We start from the raw sequence: 27,903 nt of genomic DNA, 5'->3' as shown, positions 1-27,903 counted from the left end.
GGCCCATCCCCCCATTCCCAAATCTTTAATATAGCAGCAATTTCTAGGTCATTCTCATTCAAGAACAAGCCTATTTTTTTTTTTTTTAAAAAAAAGCTAAATTAAAATGTATCTATTTTTAATGTGGCTATCAGAGAGATGCTCAGCAGGCTAAGAGCACTGACTGTTCCTTCCACAAAACCTTAGTCTAGTTCCCAGCAAGGCATCCACGCTGCCTCTAACTCAAGGTCAAGGGGAATCCAATGCCCTCGTGTGGCCTCCCTGGCACCTGCATATACCCCACACATGTACATATTTATAATTAAAGACTAATGTTTCAAAGAGATATGTAAACAGAGATCCCTAATTTCAAATAACAAGACTACCAGGAAAATTTTAGATGTTCAAGTCACTTTTGGAGTCCCAATTATTATTTCCCCCTCCTAATTTTACTTCACCCATCTTTTACTTTTAGGCTGTTTCTGAGAAAAGGTTTCAAGTAGCCCAGGCTGACTTCAAACTTGCTGGTTAGCTGAGGGTGACCTTGAACTTATGATTCTCCTGCCTCTGCCTCTCAAAGGCTGGGATCACAAGTGATTTTATGCAGTATTGGGGGTCCAACCCAGGGCTTTAGGCATGCTAGGCAAGTCCTTTAATAACTTAGCCTTATCTCCAGTGCAGGAGCACCAATTCTCAGTACTGTAGAACTTCAAGATTTGAACAAAATCAATGTGAAAAATAAACATTACAAAAATGAAGTTTTGACATTGTAAAATGAAAGTAGACATGGCATTTCCATGGGGTATTGTAACCAGGAGAGGTGAACTCCAAGATTCTTAACTGATTCATAGTCATCAAAAGTCCCTGGGGGAATCTCAAGGGATGAAAAGGCAACGAATCACCTTGAGTCCTTTAATCTACCCTTAACCTGCTGCCACCCCATCCCCCAACTGAAACATACTTGAAAAGGCCTTACCCTTACTGAGCATTTTCAAGTTTTTCTTTTATTGTTCAATTGGACTTTATATCCTCTGGAAAACTCTGCATTGGTGCAAGACCCTTAAGTGAGTGCTTAGTTTCCAAAGGCTGACAGGGGCCCATATGGAAGAAAGCAATGACCACCAGACCCATCCTGCTAATTCCTGCTGTTTCAAACATTTAAAGTAGTTCTTCAAATGACCAGGAAACTCCCTCAGAACCTTTAGGCGTGTCCATAATACATACAGGACCGAACAGCAGATGGGCACTTTGTTCCCCACTTGACTAAAGGGGCAAATAGAACCCACCCACTTCCTCCCAGTACAGAACCAGCTTCACCCTAGCAGCAGGAGGCTGAGCACTCAGTTCTCATTTCAGAAGTGTTGCCTTGAGCCAAGAAAACAGTCCTGGGGGCCAGCCACAGGTTGTTGGGAAACATAACTTTCCAACATTTTCCTGTTTATACAAAGGAGCCCAGCATCCCTTAAAGATCTCATTCCCCAATTTCCAACAAAAACACGGTTCACAAACCACATTTTTATTTCCAACAACATCTGTCTAATATAAACACACAGATATACAACCTTGTCAAAGAGCTGGGAAGCCCTTCTGTATAACAATCAACTATTCTCTCTCTCTTTCTCTCACACACACACACACATATACACACACACACAGAGCCCACCACAGAGCCAACACTATACTCTATAATGCACACATCTCCAATACACACACACACACACCTTACAAGGGTCTGTGAAGTTGTTCCAGCCAAGGGAAGAGTGACTGCAGGCTACCAGTCCCAACATTTTCTTTAGATCAGTAGTTTAAATCTTTCTTACTCCAAGTGTCTTGGTTGACTACTAAGCTCTCCCACCTCAGAGGACGCAGTGTCAGTTTGCTTGTATCCAGGAGAATCCAAGTGGCACATTTTGTGGGGACAGAAGGCTCCAGAGACTGAAGAGCTGAGGTCACCAGCAAACACTTCAGTGCCGCCCCCCTTCTCCAGTCCCCACTCTGGGATAGCTGGCACCCATCTTCATCAGGGGAGGAGAAAGCTGGGGAATTAGGCTTAAAGTCCTTTCAAAGGCCTACCAGCCAGGTACTGGTTTCAGGTTCCTATCAGTCCAGTCATTTTTGCTGTCAATTCCAGGACTCTTGTCCAATCCCACATAAGAACAGGGAATGAAATTTTGTAACTAGTCTCAGGCCACCCAGTGGTGGTGGGCAGGAGTAAGGAAGGAAAAATAGCTGACATTACTGAAATCACATCCTAGCTAAAATAAAAGTAAGGGGTCCTGTGGGACCTAGAAGACATCGAAGGCATCCTGTGCGGCTACAGCCAGCAAGGGCTGGAACCTGTAGCACCTGAGTAATAAGGCAAGTAGAGAAGAGATGAGCCGCAGCAGGTCACACCAGGAATGATGAGGTCTGTTTGAACTCCCCCTGGGGAACAAAACATCCAGTCAACCACAGTCTCGTTTTGCTCATCAACACACAAACAGGCTAGAAACTTCTACTTGATGTGGAAGGCCTCCCCTCCTGAGGGGAGGCACACTCACCTCACTTCGAGCACTTGGCTGGCTGTAAATCACCTTTTTACCTGGTGCAGTCCTGAGGGAAAACCAGAAATGGAAGACACTCAGGCCCTAACAATTAATGTATCCTTGCCAACATAAGGGACCAGAATGCAAAACTTTGCAGAAAAACCGAGTGCAAAGTGAAGTTATCATTCCCTCCAAAACCACTGCTTTCACCCCACTCCTCCCACACCCACACCCAGGGCCCAGCTCAGCTCCAAACCACACACATCCACGCAGTATCAAGCTCACCCCTTCTTTGTTCCTGAAAAAGAAAAGCAAAAGAAAGAGGCCATGATTACTATCAGAAGAGAATGCAGCATGGCATGGGAATTCGGGGCAAGTAGAATGTGGTTTTTGATCTAAGCTAGTTAAGTTATCCATGCTCCCTGGGAAGATGGTACCAGCACATGGAGCATGGCATCAGGGTCCATAGTCACCCACAAACCATGCAAAGACACAGGACTTTTGACTGGGTACAGAAGCACTTGCTACTGTGCTCAGCACTTAAACAGCTGAGGCAGGAGGATCACGGTGAGTTGGAGGACAAAGTTTCAGGCCAGCCTGGGCTATCACAAACAAACAAGCTTGTAAGGGGGCAATACTTACTTTCAAAGTATCCTCGACTATAGGCAAACCAGATGCCAAAAATCAAGACTCCAAGGAGAATCAGTGTTACCAGGACAGCTGCCACGATGCCCCCCACATTCAGCTCCACTGTGAGACACAAATGAGATGTCAGGTGCCTTGACACGCAACTGTGCTGCTGACAGTGCTGCCAGTAACCACTTGAAAAATCAGCTTCTAATCACACCCCAGCTCTGATCTCAGGCTGCAGCCACATTCTTACTCACCAGCATCCATGCGTACGGCCTCTGACCTCATAGCTGTCCCAAACCCATTGTGGGCTTGGCAGTAGTATTCGCCACTGTCAAAGGCTGTCACGGGATCAAAGATCTAGACGGAAGAGAATAAGCTGGCTTCTTGCTCGAACGAGTCAAGCACCTATCCTGTTAGTTCTCTGACGTGTCAGCCCTAATGTTTCTTCCTCCCCACTCTCGGGGGTTCTATGGCTGCCCCTTCCCCGTTTCGTACCAGGTCCCCTGACTTTGGATCAACCGTGTATGAAGAATTGATGAAGGCACGGGTTTTCTTGGCATCCGTAAGCATATCTATCCCATCCCTGAACCAGGAATACTCAGAAGGCGGGGAGCCATCTTGTTCTGAACAGGTCAGCACTGCCCTGTTCCCAATGGTGAGAGAGGAGGGGATATTGACAGTCGGCTTGGATGGAGGCACTAGGGAGGGGTAAAAGAAAAAAGTGCTGAATACAAGGGCAAAAGGGTTACATGAGTGTAGGTAACAAACCAGGACAACACTCAACAAATCAGCTAGAGGTGCCGCCTGTACACCCTTAGTTCCCATCAAACGGGGTGGCGGGAGTGGGGTGCTAACTCCCTCTATGTCCTCCCCATCTGCAAGGTTTAAAGCTTAGCAGTCTATTATCAGGTTTAGGGAAGCAACTGGTTTTAAGCCTGCATGAAGTTATATGGCACATACCTAGCACGGTGAGGTGGATGGTGACCTCCCCATAGTTCTGGCCACCATCCTCAGAGACCATACAAGTATAATCTCCAGTGTCTTTCCGGGTCACAGAATTGAAAGAGATGCCACTGGATGAGAAGGTAACACGGTCTGCATAGGAGGCTACCAGGAGACAGAAGTAGAAGAAACAAAGTAAACTGGACAGCAAAGAAAAGAAGAAGGTGGCACTCAGGGTACATCCTTCATCCTCCACTAAAGGGAAGTAAGTACTCATTGCCTTGAGTTCCGAGTGTGCCCCCACCTTGGGAATCCAGGCTGGGCAGTGTCAATGACTCCACAATCTTAGCAATTAAGACAATTTACCTGTGATCTGGCTGTTATAGCAAACAAGTGTGGTGGTGCCACCTTGGACGAACTTCCATTCCACTCTGGGATTAGAGAAGCCAGAGTAGGTACAGGACAGCTTGACGGCTGTAGGCAGGATCAAAATGAGAGAGAAAAAGAAGTAGCCCCAAACCATAAGCTATGTCCTCCCACCACCACCACCACCCATCCTGATGCCCTCCATAGCTTTGGCCTACTCACGGTTATTCTCAGCAACTTGGACGTCTGATTGAGAACTGTACACTGAACCCTTGCCTTGTACCAAAGAGCCTGGGAAGAAAAAGAGAGGGACCCCATCAGGAGAAAAGGAAGAAAGGAGCAAGGAAATGAGGCTGAGGTGAAGGGAGAGTCAAGCTGGGCTGTTGTGATATTTTCTTTGTGTTCTGACAAATAAAGTTTGCCTGGAGGTCAGAGGGCGGAACTTAGGATCATGCTTCACTGGCCCATGTTCTGAACACTATAGTAAGTTCTGTTACAATGGCGGGCAGGACAGTACTACATCTATCAATGGAAATGAAACATCCCTTTCAAATACAACTTTTCATTTTTGGTGGCTCCTAATACTCTTAATTACATTCCTACTGGTCAAAAGGGAGTTTGAAGAATGACATTTCATGGTTCAGAGAAAACTCCAAACACTGTAGCTACTTGTCCAAACAATTCTGGAAGGAAGCCAGCAAGCTGGAGGCAAGTCAGGCAGGGGAAGGAAGGATGGGTAATAAGGATAAAACCACTGTTTGGTGTTTTTTTTTTTAGAGTATTAGCTGTTTCTAAAAGTATTTTCGGAGATGTTACATTGTTTGATCCTTGAAGCAAGCAGGGTATTGAAGCAAGCAGGGTAATAACAAGAGTTATTACCTGAATTTTACATGGGGAACTAACTGAAACTACAAATAAGGACAGGTGCACAAAATCACATAGATGGCTGTAAGACCAGGCAAGAACTAGAACTGAGCTTTGATCACCTCAATAGAATCACATAGCTGCCAAATGGAGAAAGAAGAAGAAGAAGAAAAAAAAAAAAGGTAGTGTGGGTTGGGGTAGAGATATGAAGAAGCTTTTAATTAAATAATATGGCAGCAGGGGAATTATCAGGGTTCACAGTAACATCCCCAAACTAGTGACAGAGGACTGTGGATGGAGACAAGACACATACACAGCCTTTTGTGTTTTCAAAATTCAAAATTACAGAGTGTGTTTATTTATAGCTCTAAGTCAGAATCCCTAGACAAATGCAGAAAGACATACAGTGCAAGCATGTCGATTGCATCTAAGTACTCTCTCCTTTATTTACATACACATAGAACTGGATATAGTCTCTTGGCCTCTGAGGTCTCATTCCTTATCTGAAGTATAAGAGTTTGAACTAGATGGTCTCCAAAACCCTGTTTTTTTCTCCATGCTCTCTGACATCAGTGTTTAAAGTATTTTCTTTGTGCAATGCTGCAGATCAAAGGCAGGGCCCTGTGCATTACAGGCATTCGAGTTACTACTGAGCCACGCCCCCAACCAGGCCCACAGAGTACCTTATTTGTATTAATTTCAAACAGATAATTAGCCCAGGAACTTTTTTTTCTGCTGGGTTTTGTTTTTAAGAAAGGATCCCACTGTAAGCCAGATAGGGCCTTGAACTTGTTGATCATCCTGTTCTTACCTCTCAAGGGCTGGGATTACAGGTAAATAATCCATCTTCCCAATTCCAGATCTGGGGACTCTGAAGGATTCCTGTTTCAAATCTCCCTGTACAGTAGGTAACTCTCCCTCTGGCAGACTTCATACCCTTCTCCTTTCCAGAAGTATGGATCCCAAGAGCACTCCCTAATAAATGGCATCTCAGATAGATGAGTGTTTTGCCTGCATGAATGTATGTGGACTGTACCAGGTGTCAGAAGAAGGTATCAGATCACCTGGAACTGGAGTTACAGACAGCTGTGTGTATGTACACTGTGTAAATCACTATGACTGGTTTAATAAAGTTAGGAGGGAGAGCCAGGAGTGGCCAGCCAGATGCAGAGAGAGCAAAATGGGTATGCCGGACTAAGAAAAGGTACTGCCACATGGCAGGGTGTAAATAAGGACTATGGGTTAATTTAAATGTAAAAGTTAGCTAGGAACAAGTCCGAGCTATCAGCCTAGCATTTACAATTCATATTCAGCCTCTGAGCTGGTTACCTGGGAATGGAACCTGGGTCCTTTGCAAGAGCAGCAAGCGCTCTTAGCCTCTAAGCCATCTCCTTAGCCCCTCAGATGCTACTCTTAAGTCAAGATTCAATGATCTATATGGTCCCCAGAACCTACACCAAGATCAAAAGAATCAACTCCACAAAGTCCTTAGACATCCACACACACTAATAATAAACTTTAAACATTTTAATGTATCCTTAATCCCAACATTTGGGAAGCAAAAAAAAAAAAAAGAGGAAAAAAAAAAGAAAGAAGAAAGAAAGAAAGAAAGAAAGAAAGAAAGAAAGAAAGAAAGAAACTAATGCAAGTTCCAGGCCAGGGTCTAGTGGCTCACAAGTCATCCCTGTCTGAATGCTGGGAATCTTGTTCTACAAAGCCTCTAAGGCTTTGCAATTTGCCTTCTGTGATGTACATACTGTGATGCTTGAACCAGGTATTTCATTAGGAATGAAGAACTCATTGCCCCAGTGGCTGGCAGTGCTGCCAAAAGACGGCTCCAGAACACCACCTTGCCCTAGGACCTGCTTTCTATCAGGGGTTGGGGCAGCCAGAAGCCAACTATAAGACAACGGCAGGAGGGGAGTGATGGAAAGCCCTCAGTCTACTTCCCAACCTTCCAAAGCTCCCTTAGTAGGCAGAGACGCCCCTCAGCCCCTCCCTCTTCCCAATCCTGTGTCCTGCCCCTCCTCTCCACAGGTGTGTCTTGTGTGATAATTGATATCTCAGCTTCCCAAGAACCCAACCTAAGACACCACCCAAATTATGAACAAACATCTAATTAAAATGAAATGCAGTCTCTGAAATTCAGGCACGTGCACACACACACATACAACACACACACACACCCTACAATGTCCAAATGTTAGTTACTCCTCACTACTTTCAATGCTAAATAAAATTGTTTTTGTTTTGTTTTGTTTGTTTGACTTTGTCTTTAGTTTGTTTCTTCTTTTTAAATACCAAAGAACTGTTAAAGTAACCATTGGCATTTCCTTTTTTCTTTTCTTTATCTCTGTGTGTAGTCAAGGTTGTCACAGAACTAGCTACGTTTTTATTCCAACTTAAAAACAACAAGAAAACACCCTGCATTTGGGTACAGATGCAGAGTTTGTCACTGTGGTAAAGTGGTTGTGTTGTCCTGACGGTGAAAAGCCATGGTGAAATCCCCATACGCTGTGAGCAGGATATGAACCTGTGCGGGAAGAACCCATTGGATTTCAAGTCCAACCCCTTAACCACTCAGCCATCACAGCTCACTCTAAATAAAGTTTTCAATTAATTAATCAATCAATCAATTATTTAGTGTGTGTGCGTATGCTGTGGCCAAGATGCAGAGGTCAATAAACAACTTTTTGGAAACCATTTGTCTCCTTCCACCTTGCAGACAATGTCTCTAGTCTGCTACTCTGTGTTTTCCAGGCTAGCTGGCCAAATCTGTCCTCTTACATGCCGTTCTGACCACTGAACTCACGTCAGGTTGAGTTCAAAACAAACAATACAACAAACAATAACAAATTCCAAAGTGCCTAGAACAGTGTGTGACCCACGGAAGGCCCCAAACAAGCAAGTCTCTTATTATCACTCCATATTCCCACTGGCTTTCCTGTTCACGCCTCACTTTCTGACATCAACACTGTCTTCAACAGGACATTTAAATAAGCAGTGAGTACTACATGAGGAAGGCTCATACCCCAGCCCACCAAATCCAGGCCTACTTAGGAGAGATCCTGTCTCAAAAAAACAAAGAAAACAAGTAACTAAACAAACAAGAAGCTAGGGAAGAAAGAAAGCTGCCCACAGACCAAATCCTACTGAGTAGTAACAGAGTTTCAAACCAATACTACCCAATTGCAAGACAGCACTACTCCCTCTCTACACTCTACAGCCACTGACCAAAGGTAGATTCAACTCCTCTTTTTGAAGATTCCACAAAGCCTAGGTGGCAAAATGCAAATTTTCAGCAAGCAAAGAAAATCCCAGCACTCTATGAGCTGTGATAAGCTTCCAATTTTTAACTCACTCTGCTGCTGTAACTGGCCAACTGGCAACACAAAACCACTTCCCAGCTGTTTCCCAATCCCTGCCTTTGCTCAAGCCATTTCTGCCATGTGAAACACCCTTTCCCCTTTGTCCGGTTGGCACTTATCCCTTTATGCCCCGTCCCTTTATGCCCCGCACCCCCACCCCACCCCACCCACCCCACCCCCGCCAAGACCCACCACACCCCAGTGCTCTTGGAGCCTCTTCCCTGACTGAGCTTTCATTAGCCCCCGCACAAACACCACTGTAGTGTTTCCTGAATTATGTGCTATTACATACACATAAATACTCCCATGTCTCTCCAGTACATGGCCAGACAACAGAAACCATGTCTCATTTGTCATTCTAAGTACTACTCAACTCCTAGCATAGTGCCTGATACTATGTATCAGGTATTTGCTGAGTGGCACAGAACACAAACAAATTAGGTCATGACAGAACATTCTCTTTAATACCTACTTGTTGAGGTTTATCTTCAAAGTTCAGTTTTTAAATGGGCTGGAAGACAGCAGGATGGCCAAACAAAGAAAAAACAAACTTGTTTCAAAATCTAATCTCTGCAATATTTAATACTAACACAATTTTTTTTTAATTCTAGTTTGGGGGAGGAAAAAAAAACTAGAATTATTTATTATTTTTGTTTTGTTTGGGACAGGATCTCATTTAGCCCAAGCTAGCCAATTTCTGTTTCTCCTGCCCTCACCTCATGCGTGGTTTCCTACATCCCTGTGGATCGAATCCATGACTTCATGCATGTACCAATTGAACTACACTCCTAGCTCCTAAAACCTAGTTTTGATTTTTCCTTGCTAAGTTTTTATTTGTATTTATATGTGTGTATATCTATGTATATGTACATGTGAGGGTGTTCACAGAGGCCAGGAGAGGGCAGCAGATCCCCTGGAGCTGGAGTTGCAGGTGGTTGTGAACCTCCCAACACTGGTTCTAGGAACCAAATTCAGCTCTTAACTGCCAAACCCTCTCAAGTCCTAAAACTTAGTTCTGTATTTTTGGCTTTATTTTCATGTTATTTTTTTCTCAGCCTCTTGCCCTTGCCTTTTGAGTGAGTGCTGGAATTGTGAGTGAATGCTTGAGATTACATGCTTGCTCCACCACCACTCCAGGCTTCAAAGTGATTTTAAATTCAGTTGTCTTCAAACAATGTTTTAGTTCTCTACCCATAACTCCCACTTCTGTTTTGTAAATGGGACTGATTTCTGCATCTAGGATACAGTGTGTCTGCAGGGGTTACACACACAGAGGCAGGTGCATCTGGGCTGTGTACACTGGCACCTGCAGACCTCGGGGCAAAGAACAAGGAGCCAAGAATAGAGCAAGAGCCAGAAAAACCTCTAATGCAAGTTCTAAAATAGCAAGCAGTGGGAGAAACCCCTATGACTGGCTGTGAAAAGAGAAGGGAAGGATGAGAGTTAGGAGAGGGCTGGAGAAATCAGTCACCAAGGACTCAGAATATTCTGAGTCAGACTTGGTCATTCAGGTAAAGCCATTATCAGTAAAACATGTGATCACCCTCATTCGTTTGTGGTTCTAAATCAAGTGAAAGCCAGTCACACTTGTAATTAAAAAAAAAAAAAAAAAAGTAAAGAGAGATGCCATTCGACAGAGTTCAGGAGGAGGGTTTTTTATTAGGGAAAGGGATCATAAAAGAAGGAAGCCTCTGGGGACAGGAGCAGTGGGAGAGATGGGAGAGGAGAGGAAAGAGAGGCAGAGACGGAGGTGGGCACAGCCTTTTAAAAGGGAATGTAGAGAGTGTGCACAGGTGGAGCTCTTAGTGGCGGCAGCTGAGGGCATACCCTGTCAGAACCCCAAGGACAGGCCAGTACGGATGCCTGAATACTAACACTGACACATCTGTAATCCAGTACTTGGGATGTAGTGGTGAAAGGATAAGGAGTTCAAGGTCATCCTTAGCTACTTGGTAAATGTGAATCCAGCATGCACTTCCTGGGACCCAGACTCAAAGGCAACAAAACAACAAACCACAAATGAGAACTTTTGCTTCCCTGCTCCCAAAGCATCTGTCTTCACTACTTAAAAAGTGCGTGCTATAGGGGGGAAAAATAGCAGAAAGAGGTGAATCCATTCCTAACACCATTGTTATTTTCATGACCATGACAGCAGCAGCAGCAGCAGAATAGGAAACTGCTGGCCAGTCCATTGCTTTTGAGGTCAGCTCCAAAAAGATGTTGTTATGAACTGTGTTGTTTCCCCCAAATTCTCATGCATATGTCCTAACTCTCAACAGCTCGAGAAGTATTCAGAGACAGGACCATTAAAGAGGCAGTGGCATCACAACGAAGTTCTACTGATGTTTCAATCCAACCCAGCTGGTCCCCTTAGAACAAACAGATAAGGAAGGCACACCTGGAATGTGTGGCATTCGAACAGACCGCAAGGTGAAGAACCATGTGCCAGCCAAGGAGAGAGGTCTCACAGTGAACTAATCCAGCCAGTAATCCATCGTAGACTTCCAGCATCCGGAATTCGAAGAAAACTTTTGACAAGCTACCCAACCCATGGTGTCTGTTACAGTGGCTCTAGCAAACTAACACAATGGCCCTCTGGTTTCTATGTGCACCCACACCTGCATTCCACATAGGTAAAAGAAGACAAGAGGACATTATCTGCACAAAGAATCAGCTTGTCCTGCACGATGAATTCATCACATCTGAAATGTATGATCAAGAAAGCCACTAACATTTTTTGAATATTCACTATATGCCAGATACTCTAAGCCCTTTAGTGATTTTCATTTAATCTTAGACTAATGCTATGAGACAGATACAACTATAGCTCTCATCTTCAAAAAGTGGGGCACAGAAATTAATTTGTTCAAGGTCACAAAACTAGTGGGTGGCAAAGCTAAATCTGTAACTCACATAATCTGGTTATAGAACACAAAACTGAATCAATTAACTGCTCTTAATACCATACCCTGCCCCCATGTATATTTTCTTGTGTATGTGCACAAATATGTACATGCCAATATGCCCACATGGGGCTCTTGTCTCCTTCCAATATGTGATCTCAGAGACCAAATTTAAACTGGCAGGCACAGCGACAAGCATCTTTATCTACTAACCCATCTTGCTGGCCCTTTTGTTTTTGAGAAAAAAAAAAAATTCACATATAACCACAGCCTGCCCAAAACTCCTCTGTATGACTCACGTTTTGCAGAGAAAGGTAAACCTTTGATGGCACACACCTGTAATCCTAGCACTTGGAAATGTGAGGACCAGGAGTTCAAGGTCACCCATCTTCAGCTATATAAAAGTTACAGGCAAGTCTGGGCTACATAAACTGCTACCCTTAAGAAAAAAATAAAGACGGTGCCATCCCCAAAGTCAATTTAAATCAATCTGAACTGGTACAAAAATATCTCCAAAACATAAGATTAATATATAAAATGGTACCCACACCCTTTATGAATCTCACTATGTCTGACCTGAACTTGCCATGTAGATAGTCTAGGCAAGTTCTGCCCCGAATCTACAGAGATCAGACTTCATGGGGCTTCTGACTGCTACAATTAAAAGCATCCTTCAATCTATATTATTTTAAAATGTAATAAGAACATATAATTTGAAAATAAAATTAACATTTTAAAGTCTCTAAGAATGACTCCACTTGGCAGTCTCCATTATCTCCCCAGCCCCATGCTCTGTATTTCTGTAATAAACAGGTGTAACTTAGAGGGAAGAGGAACTAGGAAGGAGGAGTCACATTTGTAGTGTCCCTATGTGGGAAGTCGGGGCAGAAGGTGTGAATTGAGGTCAACCTGGACTACAGAGTGAAATCCTGTCTCAAAACAACACAAAGGATAGGGGGAGAGGGGGAGGGAATCAGATAAACTACAAGAAGAAACACAGCCAAATAAAGAAGAGGCAAACACATAGCCAGAAACTAAAGGGCAGGGGGCTGGGAGTAGGGCCCAGTGGCAGCGCACTTGCCTAGTGGCAGGCACAAGGTTCTGGGTTCCACATCCAGCACTACAAAGGGAGAAAAGAGAAGGGAAAAGCAAGGGGCGGGGAAGGGGAAAGTAGCCGATATCAGTTAACAGTGTTAAACTGTATCAGAAAGCGAAGAATGTTCAAATAAACTTTAAAGGTGAACTGAGGTAACAGAGGAAGACATGAGAGCTGCTGGGAAGCCTATGTGAAAGAGGAAAAGGGCACAAGAATACTACAGCACAGATGTCCTGGAGACAGGACAGGAAGCAGGACGGCTGAAGGGCATGCATAAGAAGATGTAGAAAACAGAGAACAGGAAATGGTTAAAATAATCACAAAGTATTAACTACTAAGTCAGTCAATCTCCACATATTTTCATAAGAGCTATAGTTTCTTTTGCTCCCCTCCCCCCATTGCACTGGGTTTTTAGAGACAGGGTCTCAGTGTATTGGCTTGTCTGAAATCAGTCAGCATATCACACTGGTCTCGAACTTTGGCGATCCTGCTTCTGTTCCTAGAGTACTGACTGGTATCATAGGTATGTGCCACCAGGCTGGGTCTAAGAGACTTTTTTCAAGAGACCTGGTGGTTGTACCCAGCTAGTATGTTCTCCCCACACCCACTCATTATCCTCGGGGGAATGAATGCCAACAAGTTCTGCCAACACATGAAACCAAAGATGGCACTAAACCCAAAACTTTTAATAGTTTTTCTTACATGTGATAAAGCTTAATTCAAGAATTAGAAATAACAGATTAACAGTAACTCGCAATATAAGGAAATGGCAATACACTATGATAAAAGTTATTTAAGTTATGTACTATTAATAGCTAAGTGTGATGGTACATGCTTGTAATCCCAGCACTTGGGAGGTGGAGGCAGGAGGAACTCAAGACAAGCATCAGCCATCAGCCACATAGTGAGTAGAAGGCAACTCTGACCACAACAAAATTCACCCCAAATTCATATACTGTTTATTTCTGGAATTTTTGTGTTAATATTTTTCAAATCCAGATTGGCCATGGGTAACTTAAAATGCAAAAGTGAAGACAAGAATCAGGAACGTACTATATATATCTATCCATAACACTGTGTAACTTCTGAAAAATCACAGTGTATCTGAGTAATAATAAAACTGTGGTAAATGGCTTTTCCAAAATGATCACATTTATCTAGTGTTTTTCTCCCCCCACATGCACATGCATGTTTTAGGACTAGGGTAGAGTCTAAGTTCCCTTCAGTCTGGACAGAGTCCTGTGACTACAAAATAATAGCCAAGAGTGCTACATAAAATTTCTCATTAAATTCTCAAGAAGCCATGCCAGGAATGGTGGTGCACACCTTTAATTCCAGCACTCAGGAGGCAGAGGCAGAAGCAGAGGCAGGCAGATCTCTGTGAGTCGAGACTAGCTTGGGCTACAGAGAGAGTTCCAGGACAGAGAAACCCTATCTCAAAAAAAAAAGTCTCCATTGGTCAGAGAACACTAAACGTTCGTGACTGTAGACTCAAACAAAGCCAGGTACACACACGGAAAATTATGCTTTGAAAGGCACTTAAAAAAAGAGGGGAGGAGGGGGTATAAAGTCATAGAAAAAATAATAGAGGCTTTAAAAAAAGTAAAGTAATATAAAAAAATGAGTCACATGAGGATGAGAAATATAACATGGGGAGTTTGGACCTTATATGGTGCTTTGTTAATTTTGAATTTTTTGAATGTTAACGAACACAGAATGACAACTGCTGAGAGACACTGGATTATGAAAGGGACTGCTGAATTAAACCAGCCTATAGACTTTAGAGATGTCTTGGCTTCAGAATGGAAGTTGGGAAGTGTGTTGCATTGGGAGAAGAGGTTGTGCCTTTGTTTCCAGAGGAAACAAAAAGTTATGGATTCCTTCATAATTAATAAAGATCAGATGTGACCAGGGGAGACCTCCTGAGGATCTTAGCTACAGACATGAGGAAAAAAGCCAAGGAAGACTACAGGACAGGTGACATATATGCTGATCCCTCAACATGGGAACAACTGTGATACTGGATGAGACATGATAAATCTTTTTTTTTTTTTTTTTTTTTTTTTTTTAAGATTTATTATGTATGTACACAGTGTCCTGCCAGCCAGAAGAGGGCACCAGATCTCATTACAGATGGCTGTGAGCCACCATGTGGTTGCTGGGAATTGAACTCAGGACCTCTTCCAAAGTAGCTAGTGTTCTTAACCTCTGAGCCATCTCTTCAGCCAGACATGATAAATCTTGAGGGTCCTCATGACTTATTTTATTAGAGTTTGGATAAGTAGTCAAAATGGACTTACAAAGTTGACACATGCCTTTACCTATTCAAACCTAACACACACACACACAAAAATCATCTTTACCTATTTGTACACCTCCACACTTGTGTTAATGTAGATACATATGTTACCTTAAAGAGTTTAAGTGTTTTCAGAAAAAAAAAAAAAGGGACTAGGTGCCAATAAAGACAAGTAGTCCTGTGATCCAGCTTCTCAGAATGCCTCTGTTACAGTTTCCTAAAAATTCTGCATCTACAATGACTTCAAAGCTGCTGGCTGAGATGGTCCAGCCTCACAGACTACTGCAGCCAAGACTTCAGATAAGCTCTACACTTTCCCAACACACAGATTTGATGGGAGATGTCATTCTGTAAATATGTGTTCTCTTATTGGTTAATGAATAAAAAGCCCTGTTGGCCAATAGGAAAGCAAGACAGGTGGCACTAGGAAGACAAGGAAGATTCTAGGAGATACAGTAGAGGAGATTCAAGATGTAGGGATTTGAGAGGAAGAGGACTGGACCCTCTCTCTGGTAAGATTAAGACCACATGGAAACATTTAGATTGATAGAAATAGGTTAATATTTAAGACAGAGCTAGCCAATAAGAAATGATAGTAACAGGCCAACAGCTTTATATCTAATACAATGTCTATGTGTTATTTTGGGGCTGACAGGGCTGTGGGACCAGACTGGCGGACAAACTGCTTGTAACATAGACTAGACAACAAATGATACAGCTAGCTCTCCCAAGACTTGACCATTATCCCAATTTTCTCAGAGTCCCCTAAGGATGCCACTGTCCCCAGACAAAATGAAGCAGTCTAGAGAGCACAACATCCACATTCCCAAGAGGTGGGGTGGGTGGTTTCTGGTCAATAGATGTTTATCGTTGCTTAGGGGAGGATTAGTTATAAGTTGTTACTGGTCATGGTCCAAAAATCAAACAAACAAACAAACCACTAAAAAAAGGGTTATATTCAAGGATCTAAAAAAGAAAAAAAAGGGGGGGGGTAAAAATTTATAAGCTAAAAGGGCAGAATATTTAATCTACTTTAAAACTAAAACAACTATTAATCTCAAATATTTTACATTGGCATGGATTTTTGTAAATTGACACAAGTTTTTTTGTTTGTTTTGGGTTTTTTTTTCTTGTTTTACATATTGATCCCAGTTCCCTCTTCCTCCCTCCCTCCCATGCCCCCCAACCCCTTTTTTTGTTTTTTTGAGATAGGGTTTCTCTGTTGTTTTTATAGTTTTGGAAGTTGTTTGTTCTGTACTTCCTGTTTACTCCTGTGATCTTTGATGGGGTTGAAGACTTGTTACAGTTAGTTTTCATAATTACCAAATTCAGAAAAGAACTTTTAAAAAAGAGATGTAAACTGTAAGATTGACAGATATAAAAGCTTAAATTGTTTATCTAAGAAAATGTTTTAAGGTTTAAAAAGATATTTTTTAGGTTGGTAATACAAGCTATTATAGAAGTCGTTTAAGGTATAAAACTCTGGACATACTAAGATAGGATAGACAATACAGTACTTTTCCAAATTTGCAAATGCAAATGGACTGGACACTGTGAATGTAATTCTTACCTGATAATTGTTCTTATTGTAAACAGTTTTCCTGAGTTAAGAGTTAAAACCTTTCTTTTTATTTAGACAAAAAGGGGAAAACATTGTGGGATATTTGTATACTGTGTGAAGAAATGTATTGCTGTGATTGGTGTAATAAAAAGCTGAATGGCCAATAGCTAGGCAGGAGGTTTAGGCGGGACTTCCCAGAAGGGAGAGAAATCTAGGAAGAAAGGTGGAGTCAGACACAGGAAGGAAACAGGAGTTGGAAGAGAGGTAATGTCATATGGTAAAATGATGGGAGATGTCATTCTGTAAATGTTTCTCATACTGGTTAATGAATAAAGCACTGTTAGTCAATAGGAAAGCAAGATAGGTGGGACTAGGAGACAAGGAAGATTAGAGGAATAGAGAGGTGTCAACATGTAGAGACGGGAGAACAGAGGCCTGGGCCCTCCAGTAAGATGAGACCACGTGGAAATACTGAGATTAATAGAAATGGGTTAATCATTAAGAAAGAGCCAGCCAGTAAGAAATGCTAGTAACAGGCCAACAGAAGTATATCTAATAGAGAGCTCTGTGTGTTATTTGGGGCTGGCACCGTGGTGAGACCAGGCTGGCAGGAAAACCTACTCATAACAGTAAAATGTGTATTAATATAAATGGATTAATTTAATTTATAAGAACTAGTGTGACAATCCTAAGCTAAGGCCGAGTTTTCATAACTACTAAGTCTCTGAGTCACTGCTTGTGAGCTGGTGGCCCAAAGGAAAATCTGACCATAGGTATCACTCTGTGTTGTTTTTATTTTGAAAGTGAGTCACTCTGTAGTCCAGACAGGACTCCAATTCATCATCCTCCTGCCTCAGGCTTTCTAGTGCTGTGATTACAAACAGGCACTACTACAACCAACTGTGCCTCTATTACTTCAGCATTTTTTAAAAACTCTTCCCCCCCCTTCTTTCTTTCTCCCCTCCCCCACCCCTAGCCCTGCAAGCTTAGCAGCTGGAAAGTTTATTAGGAGAACTTACTGCTCCTGCAGAGGACCCAAGTTCAGTTCCCAACACCCAGTCAGGTGGCTCACAACTGACTACATGCATCTCCAGCTTTGGAGAACCTGATGCCCTCTTCTAGCTGCCTTGGGGACCCAAGCATATATGTTCATAAACATATACACATACACATAAATAAAATAATTTTAAAAAATTGAAAGAGATACTCCACAAAAAAGGATAGTGCCCATCCTAAAAGCCATGGGTTATTAAACAAAAATTTCACCAGGCAGTGGTGGCACCACCTTTAATCCCACAACTCAGGAGGCAGAGACAGGATCTCTACGAACCTGATCTACAAACTGAGTTACAAACAGCCAGGACTGTAACACAGAAATACTCGGCCTTTTTGTCTTTCTCTCTCTTTTTTTTTTTGGTTTTTCAAGACAGGGTTTCTCTGTATTGGTTTGGAGCCTGTCCTGTAACTCGCTCTTTAGACCAGGCTGGCCTCCAACTCATAGAAATCCGTGCACCATCAATGCCTGGCTAAGAAACTCTGTCTCAAAAAACTAAACAAACAAACAAAAATAAATAAATAAAAGAAATAAACCTCAGTGCTAAGTGTAGGGTACTTCCTTATGAATGTTGGTCACGCAGCCCTAGAGGCCCCAAAACATAGAGGGTGTTCCCACTGCTCTTAGCTGCCCACCTGTAACAGGCTTTCTTTTGAGCCACCAACCAACTCCCACCTTGTGCTCCTTTCTTCCTAGCTCTTATGATTTATATTAACCTGTTTCTCTCCATCTACACTTTGCCTTGGGCTTTTTACCTTTCTTTCATTCTGTACGTCTTACTCTGTGTCTGACTGGCTCTGGACGCCTCCCCTCTCTTTCTCCCTCATTCTCTTTTCTCGTTTAGTTCTCTCCTATTCTCTCTGCCTGCCAGCCCTGCCTACCCCTCTACTGCCTAACTCCTGGCTGTCCAACTTTTTATTAGACCTATCAGGTGCCTTAGGCAGGCAAGGTGAAACAGCAGCACATCTTTACATAGTTAAACAAATGAAGCATAAACAAATGTAACACACCTTCACACAGTTAAAACTAGATGGTAAGATACAACTGTTAGAGATAGAACACACTTTAGCTGTAGGATATAAAGAAGTTAAGCTGGAACTAAGCTAGAAACATTCTCCCTGCTGGCTGACTTTCACAGTTCTGGAAGGTGTCAGTGCCCATAAAGATGGTTGCTGCACTCCATCTTGGCACAAGGGCAGAGAGTTCAAAGCTGTCAGAAAGTCACAAGACCTAAAGGTCAAAGGTGTGGCTACAGTAGGATGTTTGGCTATCTTAGTCTAAATAACAACAGACCTAAATCTGAGGTGTGGCTACTCCTGACCCTCAAGGCTAGGGAATGAGAAGTTGAAGCTAAGGTGTGGTGACTGAACCCTGAGAGTAAGGAGGAAGAAAAGTCTGTTTATTTCGTATACATGTTACCATGTTCCCCTTTCTGGTTAAGAGACATAAGAGTGGTGAAAATAAACTCGTGGCATTTCAGTATTGACTGATCTGCCCTCCTGACTTTTATTCTGTGTCTCTGTCTTTTCTTTATTGTCTATAGCTAGCCTGTCCCTCATCCATACTCCCCAACTCAAGTACAGACTTGAGGCTGCTCGGCTGGCTCTGACTGCAGCCCACAAAGACCGTTCCAGACAGGAAGGTGCTATCTAGATAACTGAAAAGCAAAGTAATCAGTGCTGTAACACAGCTGTGGATCTTACTTGGTATCACACCAACCTGCCAAGCAACCATGTCCAGTGTGCAATAGTGGCATGGCTGTTACAGGAATAACCAACTGCATTCTGATAGAGGCCCACTCCACTGGAGGGAATTTATGGCCAGTACCGTGGCCCTGGTCAAAAGCATGGCCCGTGGAGGTTGGAGATTATAGGCCACGAGCCCTGCAGCTTCCTTTTGCTAAGTGGACATGCTACTCAACTGCCTTCTTTTGTTTGTTTGTTTGTTTTTTGTTTTGTTTTTCGAGACGGGGTTTCTCTGTGGCTTTGGAGGCTGTCCTGGAACTAGCTCTTGTAGATCAGGCTGGTATCGAATTCAGAGATCCGCCTGCCTCTGCCTCCCGAGTGCTGGGACTAAAGGCGTGCGCCACCACCACCAGTCAACTGCCTTCTAAATATTTATGTTTATATTAGTCAAAGGTGATTTTTTGTTGCAGATTATGGTTAATGACTTACAACCAATCAAGATGATGATTAATGAGACATCTGTATCACCCTTTCCAAGGCTCTGAGAACATCACAAAAAGACGAGTAGAAGGAATGTAAAAACTGTTAAGCTGGTGAGATGGCTCAGCCTGTAAAGATACTTTCTCCTGAGCCTAAGGACCTGAACTCAATCCCCAAGTCCCACATGATAGGAAGTAAAAAGCAACTCCCAACTGTCACAGACTACACAGTTCATGAGGGTTCGTGAATGTAGCCACTGAGGCTGCAGCGATGTCAGCTCCGAGGAATTGCTGTACATTCCCTACATCCAGAGCATTTTTTATTTTTCACTATATTTATACTTTAGCCAGTTGATTACCATATCTTAGAACAACTTGAATGAGGCTTCCAAAAAAATAATGCCATGTGAAAAGACTCATTCATAGGTAACACAGTTTTCTGGGCTTCCAGAACCAAGTTTTACATAGGCCTTTGTCTCCTTGGGAAATTCCCAAACAAGGTTCGCACAGGAGGACAAAAGTTATCCCATCGACAAATGATAGATTAAGCTAGGTGCTAGCTATCTGGAGCTAGGCCAGGTACACACAGTGGATGGATACTACCGCTGTGGCACCAGGCCAGCAGGACTGCTACACCCAACATTTGGTCTCTAACCTCCATACCCCCCCCCTCTCTCTCTCTCACACACACACACACACACACACACACACACACACACACCAGTAAATAAAATATAATTTTACAAATTGGTTTTTAAAGACTAACAGCTGGAGACTGTGGAGGAGGGCTATGAAAGGCTGTCTTCTGGGCATGGCACAGCTGTTCCACTCATAACCTGAGCAGCTGTAGTTGTCTGCAAAAGACCAGACCCATTGAGATTCAGTCAGGGCTGGAAGAGGAGCTTCTGGGTCCCTCCCCCCCACCACCACCCAGTAGATACTGGCAAATGATAGCTATTAAGGAAGTAGTGAGTCACTGTCTACAGTGTTGTAGCCACAGCTGAGTTCCTCACGGACCACTAGTTTGGGGGGATTTTGGGGGATGGTTTTTTTGTTTTTTATCTTGGTTTGGATTTTTTGGTTTTTTGAGACAGGGTTTCTCTGTAACTTTGGAGCCTGTTCTGGAACTCTGTAGACCAGGCTAACCTGGAACTCACAGAGACCTGCCTGCCTCTGCCTCCCAGTGCTGGAATGAAAGGTGTGCAGGACACGACCTCCAGCTAAAGCCAGGAGCACCACACCCAAGGCCTTGGTTAAACTCAGTGGGTCACAAAACAAAAACAAAGCAGAGGGCCAATGAGATGGTTCAGCAGGTAAAGATGCTGCCACCAAGCATGAGTTCATTCCCATGGTAGGAAACCCCATTCACACACATTCTTCCGACTTCCCCATAAATACACAAACACACACACACACAATGAGATTTAAAAAATTCAGTCCAAAAAAATTACATAAAAGGAGCCAGTCGGTGGCAGAGGCAGACAGATCTCTGAGTTCCAAGCCAGCCTGATCCACAAAGTGAGTTCCAGGACAGCCAGGACCATTACACAGAGAAATCCTATCTCAAAACACCAACATAATAATAATAATAATAATAATGATAACAATAAATAAGAATAAAGCCTTTAACCCCAGCACTTGAAAGGCAGAGGCAGGCGGATCTCAGTGAGTTCAAAACCATCCAGGTCTATAAGAGGTAGTTCCAGGACAGCCTCCAAACCACAGAGAAACCCTGTCTGGAAAAACAAAAACAAAAAAGAATGTATTGTACACAATGGCACTGTCAAAGAATGACTTGAGGAGTCCTACTTCAGCGTCAGTGTGCTGGCAATACTGACACATGCTACCACACCCATAACAAAAGTCACCGCCCCACTTTTGCTCCCAAAACATTCTGTGTTTTGTTGATGGTTGTCTGGTATATTCCAGTTGGGGATCACGCTTACAGCTCTCAGAAACAAAGATAACTAGCTGGTTCAATCCTCCCAGTCTCTAGCTGCGAATGCTCCCTGAGCCCCCCTGAAGCTGTTGCCATTATGAAGGTGACAAGGACACTGGAGACTGCAGACACTGAACAGAGCCCCCCAACCTGTTTTTAACAAGAGGGTCCAGCCCACAGCAGAGCAGCTACTTCCTTCTACTGTTTTAATCGGAAGCCCTTTGTTTTCTCTTTATACACATCCGGTTAACTGTTAGAATATTCCTCAAGATGCTTTTATGCCACTAGTTTGATTTTTTAAAAGGAAGGAAGGAAAAGGAGGGAGGCCAGCCAACCAGTCTCTGGATTTCTCTATGAACACAGTACTTCCCATTTGGGCATAGGAACCTCAGAAGATGCTCTGGACATAATGAACAAAAGCTTTCTGGGGGTTGAAGCAATCGGATACAGAATGCCTGGGCAATAGGAATGCTGTGTGCGTCCTACAACAGAGCAGGCTCAAACCTCTGAAGATGGTAGGAGTGGATAATGGCAGTGGAGGAAGGGGGCTCACTCCGTGGCTCCCTCCTGCCCTCCTGTACACTATCCAGTTTTACCTGTTCGGACACCTCCCCCCACTGCAAAGGATAGTCACTCCTGTCAGGGCAGAATTCACCCCAGGGACCTGGCATCAGACTTCCTGCCAGCCAGCTGCTTCCTCTAATCCCAACCCCACGCAGTAAAACAAATGACACAAGTTGGACTTTGGACAGAAACTGTGCTTATCAGGGAGTCCCAGGCAGACAAACTCCAGGGTTTCAACGTCTGGAAAATCACAATATGCACCAGGTCATACTGCTTCCCACACAGCCTCCTCCCAATTCCGAGACACTTCCTTCTCACTTTACCATTTGATCTGGACACCTAGCAGAGCCTGTGAGTCGAAAATAGGTATGAACTCTGAGATTTCCTTGTCTCGAAGCCAACAGATGTGAAAACCAAACCCCATTAACTCTCAATACACATATAAACTGTGTATAGCATTTCAACCCATCTGTGAGGGTTGGGAGGGGAGTGTGTCAGCACCCTCCCACTTAAATTCCAGCTGTGTGTGGAGGTTGGGCACATCCAAACAGCCCAGACCATATAGCCCCTATAATGCCAGCACGGGAAAAAACAGCAGGAGTTCTGTGAGTTCAAAACTACTAGCCTGATCTACGTAGTAAATGTAAGGCCAGCAAAGGCTACCCAGTGAAACCTGCCTCAAAATAATAACAAAAGAGGGAGAGATTCCCAGGCTATATTAAGTAAATAAACAAGATGTAATCTAATGCATACTTAAATCTCTTTAGTCTAAGAAAAGGGTGAGAAAACAAATATATAGACATGTGTGTATAACAAAACACTAGAAAGATAGACATAAGAAACTGCCAGAGATAGCTTTAGTAAGAGCAGAACCACTCCACCCCTTCCATGTATTTTGAAATCTCAAATCCTGTCAACCAATACACTTTGAGTGCAATTTTTGAATCACAGCAGCTCTGCCCAAAGCAGAGCTAGGCTGGAGGCCCTGGACAAGACCCAGTTGAGAAGAAGCAGAAGAGAAACATCACAGGTAAGGACATTCCAGAGCCCAGCCTAGCCTGCTGGCACCCTGCCCGGATCCTTTTCTTCTGCTAGCTGTAGTGCTCACTAGTTTCTAGTTTCAAGAAAATTATTTCCCCAGGAGGAAGCAGTTTTAGGGAAGTCTGCCCCCTGAACAGCACTTAGGAAATATCCAAAAGGGACTTCTTCAGAAACACCAGCAGGAAACATTGGGGTTCTAACCAAAAGCCTTGGTAGACTACCCCTCTTAGAAGGATGGGAACTCCACACCTAGGTAAGAGGGAGCAGGAAAAAAGTCAGCACTCCAACCCTGGCTTACTTTCATCCAGTGGCCACCGCTGGTAGCTGAACTTTTCCCCAAGTTCGGGTTCTCCTCGAGAGAATGGAATGCAGCATTCTGGGTCACCAATCTCACACTCCCCAAGCTCAGCTCTCCCAGCATGTCTGTGTATCCCCGCCCGCTAAGTACTTCAAGCTGGAGTTATCTTCCACTCACCCAGCTCAAACTTAGCTACCTTGCCCCTTCCTTTCTCTGATAGCAGAGCCCATGATGGCTAAAGAAAACAGGACACAGCGGCAATCTGTTTATGCTTCAGACCAGACAGCCCCCACTTTAAAAATTAATAATAGTAAAATAAAACCCTGCCATTGGGAATTTCCCTGCTTCCCTTGACCTTCTCTAGTAAGGACGGCATTCTTTCACCCTCACAAAATCCAAAGGGGTAATAGCCGTGCAGCAGCAAACCCTTCATGTCTATGTGATGTAGCTATTATCTCCATTGATCCTCATGGCAAATGCAGGGCCAGTATTATTACTCCTGTTTTATAGCTGAAGAGACTGAGCCACTAGCTTAAGGTCACAAGACAGAGGAGGGAAAAGAAAAAGGCAAAGCCAGGTGAGGTGTCCAGGCTACCATTTCCATCCTCCCCTCCCCTAGGACTGCCTTGATTTAAAAGTTACTGGGTCCACCCCCAACCCTGCCCCTAGCAGCCACTGTCCTGCCAAGTATATGCAACAGCACCCCAAGCTTTCTTTTGAATGGTGGCTGCTCACTCCAAATGCCATTGTCACAATCCATTCACAAGCAGTATGCCATAGAACCAATGCAGGAAATTAGGGGAAAAGAAGAGGAAGGAGGGAAAGAGTTAGAAGGAAGCAGCTTCAGGAAGTTATAGGCCTAACAGCTGCTGTCACTGATCCAGAAGAAACTACACAAAACAGGGATATAGGCGTGGCTAACATTTCTAAGACATGAACAGAAAATTAAATAGGTGCTGGTTGGGTAAAGAAAGGAAGGTGAGGAAAGCAGAACTGGATGAGTAGAATGCAACAGTAAAGTGAGAAAAGGAAGATCCAGTGTCTTTTTAACAAGACAGCAGGAGCTCAGATAGTTCTTGCGCCTGCCTCAGGCCTGAGAGGCTAGAGCTCCAGGAGTCCGGGACAGAGCACCTCGGTTCCATCCCCAGCTTCTACCCCCTTGTAAACTGGAAAAGTCATTTCCTCTCTCAAGACTCATTTCCTTATCTGTACAATGGAGAGAAGTGTGATCATCTATTATCTAGTCCACCCCAAGGGCTTATAGTTTTTGTGACGAGACAAAGGTATGATCTATCCACCTTGGAGACTTTCCAAAAATTCATCAAAACTAACTACCTTTAGAAGACACGACACCAACACTGACTGTTTCATTTCCTTTACCCTCTCAAAAACACGAACCTCGAAGGCAAAGAGATTCACAGAGAACACATTCCAACAAAACTACCCAATAGTAGTGGATGCCACTCAAGAATCAGACATAGCACACCCAAGTCCCTGGTTTTGGTCCTCAGCTCTGAAGGGTGGTGGCGGGGAAAATCAGACATATAACTATACAGGTGCTGACACACAATGACCAAGGCACAAACCAACCAACCTCACTCTCAGCCTCATACAAACACACCTCGAGACAGTCATGCCCCAGCATGCGAGCCTGCTTGTTTCTCAGGAAAGGGAGTCTACAAAGAAACAAAAAAACAACTCTCATTCCGGGCAAGGGGGAAGGGCAGAGTTCTGGCTCTGAGATCAGGCCAACCAATAGACCCACTCTCCCCCAGGGAATCCTCACTCAGTCAACAACCTAACAACCTTAATTAAGGACTCCTTGCTATTTATTCAAGGAAGGAATTCTGAATGCTATGATCTGAGAAATTTTTTAGAGATTTCATCTCTTCTTCAGACGCTGAATCCAGGCATTAATCCCAAAAGGTCCACAATGTAACAAAAGCGAAAGACCCTTTCTGCAAAAGCCAGGAAAGGAAACATTCCCTACCCCCGCCTCCATTACATTTCCTTCTAGGACACTTGAGCCAAGAGAGTCCGGGTGAGAGGCTCTGAGTACTCCGAGATATCGGAGGGGGAGGACGACCCTTCCCAGGTGCATATGGAGGGGAATGAGTAGCTTAAGAGTTGGGTGTGGAAGGGGTCCTCCGGCCTGAAGGAAAGACCCAGAACCGTGGACCCTCCCAGTTATTTTTAATCCCCGGCCACGGTATAGGAGGTGGGATCACAGATCACCCGCTTGGGGGAGGGGAGCCAGCCAGTATCAGGTTGGGGGAGGGGTAAGGAGAGTGACCAGACCCGGGCGAAAAAGTGGACTTCTAGGGCGAGGCAAGCGAGCAAGCAGGTTTCTGGACTCCTCCCTTCCCGTGGGCGCATGGGGTGCGCCTCCGTCCAACCTCTGACCCGACCCACCTAGTCCTCCAAAAACTCTGGGAACTCACCAAGGATCATGGACGTGAAGAGAAACAACAGTTTCCTCCCGGCTTTCCCCTCGGTGCCCATTACAGTTACAATCCCCACGCGACGGGCGAGCCACTGGGAAGAACTTCGCGATCCACCGCGCTGGGACTGGACTCCAGCCGCCAGGTTGAGCTCTGCCCGCCTTTCTCTCCACGCCCGGTGGGCGGCGCCCGGCTGTCTCATGTTCCGATTGGTGAAGGGAATGGAAGCTCCAACGACTGGACTCACCGTACGCAGGTGCAGCCCCGAACTTTCCTCCTTCTTGAGTCCGATTGGTGCCCTTCTTTCCTAGAGACCTCTGGTTGGCCCAGGAGACAGTCGCTTAAAGGAAGCCAAAGCCTCCTTCTACAGGTAAGGGCATCCCGATTGGCAGGAAGCATAGTTTGCAGCTTGGGCCTTTCTGACTGGCCCAGCACTTGATAGTTATCTCTAAGAAGGAGATGGGGAAGGTCACTGGACTCTAAGATTCAGGAATCTGCTTGGTCGATTTTTCCCCTTTACTTTTTTTTGTTGTTGTTGTTGTTGTTTTTTCTTCCCCCTCCCCTTTACTTAATGCTGCAGAATTCCTCCCCCCCACACACACACCCGACCGACCCCAGCTGCTTGGTAAGTGAAAAACACTATGGGAAATTGTAGGGAGAGGGTTAGGAGAGTAACCCAAACTGGATTACTCTGTCCTCCTGGTTACACAGAAAACACCCAAATTTTAAAGCTAACCCACAGTTCCCTGGATGACTGTGGATATGTCTTTTATACCGTACCATCTGTCAGTAGTTCTTTTGCTGGGCCTTATGTTTGAGTTGGCTTTTGTTTTCTTAAACCAGGGCTGGCTATGTAGCTGAGGCTGGCTTCAAACTGTGGATCTTCCTATAGAAAAGGCTATCCCACACTGGAGCACATTCCTGTAATTTCAGCATCCAAGAGGTAGATGCAGGAATATTGGGGGTTCAAGGCCAGTCTTAGGTACCTAGAGAGTTGTAGGCAGCCTGGGCTTCATGAGACCCTGTCTCAAAATTAGAAGAGGAAGAGGGCGAGAAGGAAAAATAGGAGGAAGAGGTGGTGGCAGAGGGAAAGAAATAAAACCAAACTCATACTGTCTCTGCCTGTAACCCAGCACTTAAAGACAGGGGTGGGAGAATTAGAGTTTAAGGCTATCCTTGACAATGTACCAAATCTGACAATAGCCTGGGTTAAATGAGACCCCATTTCAAAAATAAAAACCAGGCTGGAGAGATTGCTTATCAGCAGAGTGCCTGCTGCACTGGGCATTGTAGTACTTGCCTTTATTCCTGGACTGGGGAGGCAGAGGCAGGTAGACAGCTCTGTTGAGTTAAAGGCCAGACTGATCTACATAGTAAATTCCAGGACAGCCAGAGCTACAAAGCCAGACCTTGTCTCAAAAAGTCAGTAATAATAACAACATGTCTACAAGCATATACTAGGTGAGATAGGGAAGTACAAATAAATAAAAACAGCAGTTCTACTAAAAAGCAAGCAAGCAAACAAAGAAACACACACACACACACACACACACACACAAACAATTCTGACTTCAAGGTTGGCAAGCCATAATAAACAGGACACAGTATATAACCAAGAACAAAACTTTGTACTACTAAATTGAAACAAGTATCTGGGTAGCTGCCAGGTGCAAACTTGTTATTCAATTCTGGAACAAATCTAAACTGCTAAAGTGAAAGACATATACAGTTTTTGGAGTTGTTTGGGATGATCTCACTTTAGCCCAGGCTGTTCTAAAACTCACTATATATAACACAAGCTGTCCTTGAACTCTTAATGTTTCAGCCTCTCTAAATACAAGATTATAGTGTGAACAACTATATTTA

The 27,903-nt window shown here is 43.9% G+C and overlaps 1 protein-coding gene and 1 non-coding gene across 2 annotated transcripts; both read right to left on the bottom strand.

Annotated features, from left to right (window-relative positions):
- Positions 1-1,479: 1,479 nt before the first annotated feature.
- Positions 1,480-26,254, bottom strand: F11r (F11 receptor). The gene is made up of 10 exons (XM_051186281.1): positions 26,038-26,254; positions 4,668-4,736; positions 4,446-4,553; positions 4,098-4,244; positions 3,633-3,835; positions 3,392-3,494; positions 3,147-3,254; positions 2,790-2,802; positions 2,520-2,571; positions 1,480-2,403 (listed from the first exon to the last, which is right to left on the bottom strand). Exons 1-10 carry the CDS (start codon positions 26,237-26,239, stop codon positions 2,368-2,370), a joined length of 1,041 nt encoding a protein of 346 aa, XP_051042238.1. The 5' UTR covers positions 26,240-26,254; the 3' UTR covers positions 1,480-2,367.
- Trnas-uga (transfer RNA serine (anticodon UGA)) lies at positions 7,822-7,903 on the bottom strand. The gene has a single exon. It is a non-coding gene; the product is annotated as a tRNA-Ser (tRNA).
- Positions 26,255-27,903: the final 1,649 nt, after the last annotated feature.

The sequence above is a fragment of the Phodopus roborovskii genome, unplaced genomic scaffold (assembly GCF_943737965.1).
Source record: "Phodopus roborovskii unplaced genomic scaffold, PHOROB, whole genome shotgun sequence".
Classification (NCBI taxonomy): Eukaryota; Metazoa; Chordata; class Mammalia; order Rodentia; family Cricetidae; genus Phodopus; species Phodopus roborovskii.
This window is presented reverse-complemented; position numbering and strand designations above follow the sequence as displayed.